We start from the raw sequence: 10,946 nt of genomic DNA, 5'->3' as shown, positions 1-10,946 counted from the left end.
CAGTTGCTGGAATTCAATTCAAGCAACAACAAAATACAACGTAGAACATATTATGCCTAACATAAAATAACAAATAACTTACACAAGGTTTAGGTAGCTTATACAAAACTGAAGATCAGTAAACACTGTGGAACCAAATAAATAAGAAACGCTATGTTTATTAGCAAAACGAATAAGAAAGCTTGGAGGCACGGCATAAACCTTGATGTCAAATAAAATAAATAAATTACACAAAGTTTAAATAAAGTAAAAATCAGCAAACACTGTGGAACCAATTAAATAAGAAACCAATGTTTAAAAAAAACTTCCAAAATCACCTTAGATAAACAGAAAAGTCAACAGGCTTTTCAAAATCCAAAATATTGCCAAACAGGCGCTTTTGCATCCATTTCGAAACTAAATCATCCGCGATCGTCTTGTCTGTCTCACCCCACTCTTTTTGTCAGTCAGCTCGACTTTTTGTCAGTCTCCTCACTGGATAAATGAAATCTGATCTGTGATGCGACTGTCGTTCGGCACGCTGCATTGAGCAGCCGCGTTCAGTTTTTAATTGTAGTGTCTGTTCTTTTACTGAACTAATTTATTTTTATTACTATAAAAAATCTAAACAAGGGTGGGGGTCAGTGCCGTAACCGGTGTTGCGGCTTAACGTATCACCGTCAGCACCGTCTATCACGGCAAGCCTAATATAAATGTATTAAATGATTATTATTATTTTAGGCGGCCTATTATAATTTGGCTATTATTACCAAATTGCCCCGCTATTTCACTTCAGCACCGCATTTCACAGGTGAGGATTAGAGCCTATAGCCGGTGAAGGAGTTTCCATCCACAAACACAGACGTACATCGTCTGCAGATATAAGGTATTTCATTGCACTTTAACAAGTAATCTGAACGGCCTATATTTGTGCAATATTTTAACTGAGCCCTCACTAACTGAGTTTAACACCACAGTTATGTTACAACGCATCTCATTCTTGTTTCTGTTGCGGTGTGTCATGGGGCGCGCGGTCCGGAGCACTGTATGACTAATGTATCCGTTCAATTTAACTTTACTCCAAATATATGAACTTACCTGTTTTAAATACTTTTATATTTAATGTGTTCGTTTATGTCCAATATTTAGTGTTAAACTGCTGGTCTTTAAAATAAATTTACTTTTGATTTTCACCGTTGACTGCAGACATTTTATACTGATAACTTCCATGCGCCGATGCGGCAAATTTTTCACAGGACGCGCGGTCCTAATAGCGATGTATGACTGTTGTATCCGAATGTATATAAACTAGCTGTTTTAAATATTTTTATATTTAACATGTTAGTTTATCAGTATGTTTGAAAGTATATTATTTTGATTTTTGGGGCTTTCATAGGCTCTCTCGTGCGCCCGCGCGGTTTAAAACACCAAATAGTTATGAAATAGCCTATGACAAGTACAGACAGTTTCTCTCTTGCCAGCACGCACCCATGCACGATAATATCGTGTATCGGTGATCTCACTGGCTGGCCATATGATGATTTGAAAAATGACCATATCGCCCAACAATACTACACACATTTATAGTATATAGAACCAGGCCTGTAACCAGCTATGAGGCCACCGAGGTACGGACCTCTGTACATTTTTCATGTTCAAAAATAAAATTTGTTCTTTAAATTACTAATTTGCTGTTAAACTCCTCATATGAATGCCTGCTTGACATGTATAATTCAGTTTAGACAGTTTGCAAGAATGTTTAGCTTCCCTGTTATGAAAATGATCGCTGCGAGACGCTGGTGGAGTGAACGAGGCTTGAGAGAGCTGTGAGTGAGGGCGCGGGCGCAGCCTCCGTGTTGCCAGATCCTGTTATTATAGTTTTGGACTTGTCTTTTCCACTTAATTCAACACTTTAGAAAGTTAATAAAGTAGGAAGTTGCAGTTTAGAGTCAGCGATATCTTTATCTTATCTTATTTGCAAAAGATTGGAAATAATTTTGGTTTAGTTTTATTTATTTTCAGTTTTTTTGTTTTAGTATCAATATCTGGCAACACTGCATCGCCGGAACTTAAACTGAAAGCAATCAAAAAAGCCCATGGACAGGTTTTTGCTGACGGGATATGACATTTGGTAAGGGAAACGCAAAAATTATCATGATATTATCTGTCATAAACGTTATCAACGCTGTCAAAAACAGTAGCATTTAACACTAGTACACACAGATCTGTAGAACAAGTAGGTTACAGAATGAAATGAAATACGCAAAAACCTTAATATGCAAAACATTTTTGACATACGTCATTCAGTATAGTTACATTTTCACAAATCATGCTATAAACTTTCATAAGAGCACTAGACAAAGTTATTGTAGTTATGTATTGTTGCAATAAACAACTGATATATCCACCCTTAAATATAGTAAAGTATTAACAAATTTTGATGCAATAAATAGGGTATGATTTAAAAATAATCATCCCTCCAAAACAGAGAAAACATCTTTCATAAACATCTACATACATCATCCCCCCCACACCTCACTAATTTTCAAGGCCTGGGTACGGCCATGTATAGAACATACTCTTTTTGCAGTCATGAAGTAATTACTTATTCAAAAAAGTACCTATTCAAGAGAGTGTGTGATTTTGGACGCAGCTATACTCAGGAGTTACTGGTTTGAATCAGTCTGACAAATCATTTTTAACTCAATCGATCAGTCAGGTTACTTACGACATTTGATTGACTTAAACTTTCAGTAATGAAATGCGTTATGGGAGATGGGAGTTTGTGAAACCTAAATCAGTATCATTAATGACTAATTGTTATTTTTAATAAAGATATTTTCAATGTTTGTTTAATAAATTATAAATAATATAATATAATAATAAAAAACAAACATTTTGAAGCACCACTTACATATTCTTTGTGTATACTAAAACTATTAAAAATCATTTTCATTAATTGAAATAAAATTAAAATCAAATAAAATATAAACTTTAGATGAAAAAATTAAACTTAAAGAAAATTTAAATGTTGCCTTGGCAACAAACTAACTGAAATGACTAAAATTAGTTTGTTACTAAAACTAAACTGAAATAAATATAAATTAAAACTAAGTAAAAATATTTAAAAAAACAAAAACTAATTAAAATGACAAAAATCAATCAAAAAATAAATAAATAACACTGCACACAAATCAAGAGTTCCAATAAAAGGAATGACGTGGGAATCGGATCATGGTCACCTGAAATGTGGAAAGTGTGTAATTTTTGGTTTGTTGTAATGGAACTGGCATGCGAATGTTACAGGCCTGGCTGCTCAAACACAATGCATTCCAGTGACAGCAATACACTGTTACATGAAAGAGACCACGCGCAACGGCCAAACTATTCTCTCCATCAAACATTATCCCCAGGAACCATCTGTACCTGCACACACTGTACCTGAGTGATCCATGACTTACTGACATCAGGCTAAATGTGACCTAACCTGCCCAAATCCTCTCACAAAAGTCACCAAGTGCAGTAGCGTGTTTAGGCACCACGCAAACAACGCAATTGCGTGGGGCCCTGTGATACGGAACATGATTTCTACCGAGGGGGAAGCCCTATAATAAGCCCATTTACTGTCAATATAATTTCCCAATTTTACATTCTTTTCAGGAGAAAAAAAGCTCCTGTGAAGTAAAACGAGAGCGAACAGGCATCGGGTTGGGTGGTGTAGGGATGAGTTTCGGTGTTATGGAGCTCACAGGTTGCGGTCCAAAACATCAACTCGTACACTGACGTTTCAACCAAACAGCTCCTTAAATCACAGTGCCTGTGTGCTTAATGTGTGCTGCCGTACAAAATCCCATACATGTGTGTTTCTGCTTGTGCATGTTGGCATGTGTGTGTGTTTGTATGACCTGTGCCCTGCCCTTATCTCACCCCACCCACAGCATGTATGAGAGTGTGTGTGCATCCATCTGTGTGCGTCTGTCTGTTATCTCTCTTCCTCGCCCTGTCTGCACACTGTCACACTAATGGAGTCGGAATGAGGCAGCGATAGTGAAAAAGAGACGTGAGAGAGAAAGAAACATTACTTGCACCTCATTCTGATTTTTAATAGTCTTGTAGGTATTCCAGGAATGATGCGGTGCATTAGAGAGAGGGGCATGCGGACACCTCTATAAGCAGATTATGGCTAGACTCAATCGGGCTAAAACGCTTTCTGAGCACTCTTATGTCACAGGGGGTTTCTGTGCTAGTTATCTTTAGGTAAATATCTGAAAACTATCCACTCCATGCCTCTCAGAAATGAAGGAATAGAAGCCAGTAACTGTTTCCCAGAATTCCTTTCAACACCCTCAATCATTGAGCCTTCCTTGCGAATAAAGAAAACACAGAAAGCATTCATCAAGGCTGTTTGTTTACTCTGAGAATGTGTGTCCATTCCTCTCAAATGTATTCGCCAGATTGACACAAGTCGCAATTTATTACTAATCATTGGTTATAGCTTTTTATTAATATTTTGAAGTAGTTTTTGTTTTTATATTTTCCATATTCATTTCAATTTTAGATAAAGTTTTAGTAAGACTGTGTTTTTTTGACATTTAAATTTTTTATATGTCTATAGTTTATTTGCCTATATATTAATTTTTATTTCCATTTTAGTTTATTATTTTAGTACTTCAAGTTAAACTAAAAGAAAATTAGAAATTATGCTAATTAATAGTGATCGACCGATATTGATTTTTTTATAACCGATACCGAGCGATCGCTCGCGGAGATAATAAATAATTAATTTCCATAGAGTTGTATTTATTTAGATGTTTATTAGCGAAATAATGGTTATATACAGGGGTGCACATACGTTTTTCAGCCTGGTTCTCATAAGAGAACCTTGAGATTTGATTTGGTCCTCACATTGCACATAGTGTGACCCATTAAATTACTATAACTATAAAACAATAAATTACTAATAGTGATAATATTATTGCACTTTATTTTGTTCGTTTTTTTTATTATATAATAAACAAAATAATAAAGTGTGATAATACTATTATATTTAAAAATAAAAAGGGAGTATTAAATACAAATACAATTATTTTATAGTAAACTTAAAAATAAAATGCTAATATTTACTTATTTTTTTATGTCAATTTTCATCATTTTCAACCTTAAATCGGCAGGCTTTTATTTTGGCAGGTTGTCGGCAAGTAAGTAGTATATGTGCTTCCGGGTGTAGCGCTGCCGAAGAGCGTCAGTGAATGAAGTGTCACAGTTTTGGATTGTGCTTTGAAAACGGCAGCGGGTAGCCTAGATTTATGCTTTTGAATAGAAATCTTATACAGTACAGTTTGTCGATCTAAAATGGCATTGTGCATTAACAGCTGTCAACCATGTACGCAAATGCGCTGTCAGAACTTATTTATACAGCACATTTTTTATTTTGGTCACGCATGCGGACCACTTATGTGCACCCCTGGTTATATAGTAAATGTTAATACAATTTAAGGTGTTTTAAACAAGTGAATCTTGTTAAAAGTTACATGCGGTGGCCGTGCTGGAGCATTTCCTGAGCATCAACCGCATCAACCCGGTGAGTGAACAGCAATATGAAAGCGGCTTCACGTGACTAATGATGAGCAAATATTTCAACATGCGCTCATTCATGGCTGTATTATTTAACTCATGCAAAGTTACGTCTTTATTGGGAGAGGATCTTGATGGATTATCTACGTGACTCCGACTTCACGAGACTAACAATGAGCATAGACAACAGAGAGAGAATTAAATTCAGTGCTTTTATTTCCAACATGCGCTCATTATTCATGGCTGTATTATTTAACTCATGCAATGTTACGTCATTATTGGGAGAGGATCTTGACGGATTATCTACGTGACTCCGACTTCACGAGACTAAAGGCCAATTTATACTTCTGCGTCGGACCTACGCCATAGCCTTTACGCCGTCATACTTTCAATCTGCACAAGGAATTGTACCACGGCAGATCAACATTGTTTGTTGCGGACAACTACTGATGTATAATGCTATGTAGTATAATAAATGATAAGACACTTGTTCTTTGCTTTGTTTTATTTTATATAAGAAGGTGTAACATTAAAATATATTAAAGTGCACATAAACACACACAAAACTCAAGTACATATGGAGGGAGGGGTTCTTGCAGACCAATCACAGCGCTTGCGGTCTGTGTAGAATTGACGCGCTGTTAGATTTTTGGAGAGGTGCACGTCAGGCTACGGCGTATGGGTGTGCGTCTATGCGTAAGCTACGGCGTAGGTTCGACACAGAAGTATAAATTGGCCTTAACGATGAGCAGACAACAGAGAGAGAATTCAATTCAGCGCTTTTATTTCCAACATGCGCTCATTCATGACTGCATATTATTTAATTCAGGCAAAGTTACGTCTTTTTTGGGACAGGACTTGACGGATTATCTTACATGACTCTGTGAGTTGGTCTCTATTTCTTAGAGCCAAGCTGCATACAACTACATATCAGGCATTTATGTAATGCATCTAATTTGTGCATAAATGGCTGTTATGTTAAATAAAGTTTACTGACTATACAGCAAATCAAACCTGCACCATGTCGTTGTTGTTGTCTCCTCTCCCCTCAGACGCGCTGCAATGGCGATCCTGCGCGCAATTCTCAAAAAACCCAACAAGATGGCAGCGTCTATCGATGAATCCGATATTACAAAACCGATAACCGATTATGGTAAAATACTTAAATATCGGGAAAATTATCGGTAAATCGATATATCAGTCGATCTCTACTAATTAACTGCAATAAGTTTCCCCCCCTAAATATTATTTTATTTTAGTTAACGTTTATTTTATTTCAAGTAAAATTTACAAAATTTTAATGGTTAAAATCAGCTCCGAAGATGAAAACAATTACTTTTTAATTGAAAGAAAAAAATAAAATAAAATTAAATAATAATAAATTGTTTCTACTAGACATCAATGAGATTAAATGGAGAGCAAATGGAGAATTTTGCTTAAGTCTCCTGCTTCTCAGATATTTCTTCTGGAGAAAAAGTCCCCAGTAACCTCACATGTGTCTCCTCTGGATTTACAGAAGAGATCTACACAGTATCGAACAGTATCGAGTATCGAACTGTGCTCAGATTTGCCAAAACACCAGAGTCTCAGTCAAAAGTCAGAGACTCTCAGAGACATAAACTCAAACATTTCTCATCGGATCCTTTAACTGTATGACAACCAGTATGTGTCTTTTTCTATTCTTCCTTGTCGGAGAAACACCCAAGTTGACTTTTGAATGAAACAAGTTTTGACAGAGCGACCTCTGAGCAATGAAATTTTCCTCTAAGGGTCAAATGAATCCTACAGACAAACAGCTCAATCTGCCTCTTCTTTTGTGCTTTGTGTTGCTGTACTCCAGTCCACAATGGATGTTCATTTAAGATACCCTCCCCGCATAACACACACACAAACACAAACAAACAGAGCACAAACACACAGAGCATTCATTGGGAATCATGGATGTGGAGCACAATTAAACACTGCAACCAGCCATCAATTCAATTGCACAAATACACCTAGGGAGAGTCAAAAAGTAGAAAACGACAACAGAATCTGAATTAATCACAGTCAGGATCTATTGCTTGATTCACAAGTGTTCTCAAAAACACAAACAGACACCTGAATTTTTATATATATATTTGCAAAAAATAAGTGTGTCCACACCACAATTATTCCAGATTTCACATCACATGCTAACTGATACTGGCGTATGAGAACATTTCTAGCGTGTCTCTCTGGAAAAGGTTGTCAGATCATCTCTAGGGCAGAGGCAGCAGGGTTTCGGCCGGGACCAGAGGCGCACCGTCTGCCTCACTCCCGAACTGAAGAATGTAAACATGTGAAATTCTCGTTAAAGAGCATCGCTTGACGGCCGTGAACTCCAGAGCCCAATGAAGGCAACAGTGTTTACAGTGAAATGCTGTCATATAAACAAACTGTTACACCTGCTCTGAGAAAACACATTCACGACTAATGATGTGCCACAAATTATGGTTGGAAAATCCCACCAAAATAAATAGTTCGTCTTAGAACCTGCCATAAACAACTACGGCTTTTATCTGCCAAGAATGACAGAGAAAGGAATATGACCACTTTGAGAGGACAGTAAAGTTAATACAGTGGGGTGAGCCATCTTTCTGAAGAAAAAAAAGATGACATGAGAAAAGAGAAAAGAAAAAGAAGCAGAAGGCAATAAATCAACATTTTGCAGTAATGTAACAAGTAGGCTAATGCTTAAAAGGGTGAATCACATATCCAGGTCACATTTAACCCCTAAAATCAAAAGGAAAAAGTATTTACACGTGAAATTAAAAATGAATTCTTTGTTTTAGGACCATTATGGTTTTTAATTGTTTTCAAGACAATTAAGGACATTTTCCATTTTTGTCATTACCACAATGCATTTACGTATATATATTCACATTATTCTCAATAGCGATTTTAGTTACTGCATGTTTTTATTGTCATTACCGCAGTGTATCTAAATATTTTTTTTATAATTCTCATTATTCTCAATAGGGATTCTAATTACTGTAATTTCTTTTTAAAAAATTGTCAATTGTCTTTACCGCAATGCATCTCTAGACATTTGTTGTAATCAAGATTTTTTGTAATTGTCATTATTCTCATAGTGATTGTCATTACTGTAATTTAAAAAATACAAAAACAAACTGTAATTAAAAATACTTTGTCTTTTAAAAGGCAAATACTACCATGAAGTATTTTACAATTAAAATATAGTGCATTTTTCATTATATTAATAACAATTAGATTTTTTTTATTTGCATTATCGTAATGAAAATTGTTGATAAAGTGTATTAAATTGTAATTAAACAATGCAAAAAAAAATCTTCAAAATAAAATTATTTTTTTCTTTAGATTTTGACCAATGGCACAACAGACAAATCAGAGCATATCACATGTGATTCATCCTATTATTTTCATTTTATTTTCCTTTTCCTTGCCCAACACTCCCAGCTATCTATTCATTAATCCATCTCTCTCTTTAATTCTCCTATTCTCAATGTCTCTTAACCATTACAAACACACCATTTATCACATTCCTCCGTCCTTCCCAGTGTTTCTTCTCAAACCCCTCCTTCTCTCTCCTCTGGATTCCGTCCTTCGCTCCCTGTATCCGTACATCATACATGCGATCCCCTCCACCTTTCTGCCCTTCCCCAACATTCCTACACTGATTTCTGCCCGTCTGACCACTGCGATGGCTCATCGGTGGCCTTTTGTGTCTCTCTCCCAAAAAAATCCAGCATGACAGATTCAATCCTGTTAAATCACACACCCATAATGTTTGACACAAAACTTTACCAGTAGACACATGGTGGTAAAATACATACCAACACTATTGGCAGAAAAAATTTACGTTGTTCACTTCCACAATGAAAATTCTGTCATCATCTACTCACCCTCCACTTGAACCAAAACTGAGTTTCTTTCTTCTGTTGAACACAAAAGAAGATTTTTTGAAAAATGTTGGTAACCGAACAGTTGATGGGCAACATTGACTTCCATAGTATTTTTTTTTCCTACCATGGAAGTCAATGGTTCCCATCAACTGTTTGGATACCAATATCTTATTTTGTGTTCAACAGAAGAAAGAAACGCATACAGGTTTGGAGTAAATGGAGGGTGAGTAAATTTGAGAAAGAAGGTGATAAATTTTCATTCTGGAAGTGAACTACTCCTTTAACTGGAATATGTATTGATATTGAGCTTTAACTGTAGGAAAGTATGTTATTGAGAAATAAGTGTAGAACATCATCAGTAACTAGAGGGGTTTTTCTGTATCTTTTCAAGTGAAAATGTTATGATATTGTGTATGTAATGCATACCTAAACATACACAGTATATAATCAAATTTTAATTTCATCCCAGGCAAAAAGCAACAAAAAGTAGCAGCAAAGTACCAAAACAATACCAAGTTCCTGACATCATGTTTTTGAACGTACACCATGGTATCTTTTTAATCAGTGTTGGGGGTAACGCATTACAAGTAACGCGAGTTAAAACAAACAAGCAAGCCCTGTCCAGATTTTAAAAAGTAACGCAAAAGTAACGCAACGCATTACTTTCCATAAAAAGTAACGTAATTAGTTACGTTTTTATGGAGTGACGCAATATTGTAATGCATTACTTTTAAAAGTAACTTTCCCCAACACAGTTTTTAAGTAGTGTGACCCTCGCATGCTTTTATTAGTGTAACCTAATGTAGTCAAGTTGACGCAGACATATAAAATCAGCCTTTTAGATCACCTAAAAACTTGAATATGGAAACTGTACCATGGTATTACCATCTGATACATCACTGTAACGTTATTAGGGAAGAATCCAACAAACTATTCTTGAACTGTCACATCAACAGGTGATCAATAAACTCAATCAATCAATTCTTCTTACCTTCGAAGAATCTCTGTAAGGCCTCCGTTTCATCAATCACGGTTTCCATTCTAGCGGCTCCCGCTTATAAACTCCATGAACGTTAACGGACGGATCCTCCGGAGCGGCGGGAGTCGCGTGCGCTTCAAACTCTCATCATCCCGTCCTGACACACGATTATCTTTATACAAGTTACTAACACGCCACTGAGTTCCCCGGAACGAATTCGGTATCAATATCTCCTCTGGATTATTCATTAATATAATAATAAAAAAAAAACAAAACGGTTTCTTGCGTAAAACACAAATTCCTTTTCTGAGGAGATTTTACCTTTGAATGTCAGGTGGAGGCATATTCCAGTTTTCCCCGAGGATTTCGTTTATTTATACGCACGATACATAACTACAGATTTATTTCAAGCGAAAGTGTAATTTGAAGTTAGATAAGATGTTTAATTCTGTTAAAATTAGCCTGTGAGTGGGTTTTGCGCTCGAGCCACTTTCAGTCAAGCGCGCTCA

At 36.0% G+C, this 10,946-nt stretch overlaps 1 protein-coding gene across 4 annotated transcripts in view; it reads right to left on the bottom strand.

Annotated features, from left to right (window-relative positions):
• LOC107655159 (myelin regulatory factor-like) overlaps nucleotides 1-10,946 on the bottom strand; it is a 38,552-nt gene extending 27,606 nt beyond the window's left edge. For all 4 annotated transcript variants that reach the window (XM_016442579.1, XM_016442581.1, XM_016442583.1 and 1 more), the window contains exon 1: nucleotides 10,450-10,946. In XM_016442579.1, coding sequence (XP_016298065.1) covers nucleotides 10,450-10,498 — 49 coding nt within the window. In that variant the 5' untranslated portion in view covers nucleotides 10,499-10,946. The remainder of the gene's footprint in view (nucleotides 1-10,449) is intronic.

Source organism: Sinocyclocheilus anshuiensis, unplaced genomic scaffold, assembly GCF_001515605.1.
Source record: "Sinocyclocheilus anshuiensis isolate Anshui unplaced genomic scaffold, SAMN03320099.WGS_v1.1 scaffold779, whole genome shotgun sequence".
In the NCBI taxonomy this organism is placed as follows: Eukaryota; Metazoa; Chordata; class Actinopteri; order Cypriniformes; family Cyprinidae; genus Sinocyclocheilus; species Sinocyclocheilus anshuiensis.
This window is presented reverse-complemented; position numbering and strand designations above follow the sequence as displayed.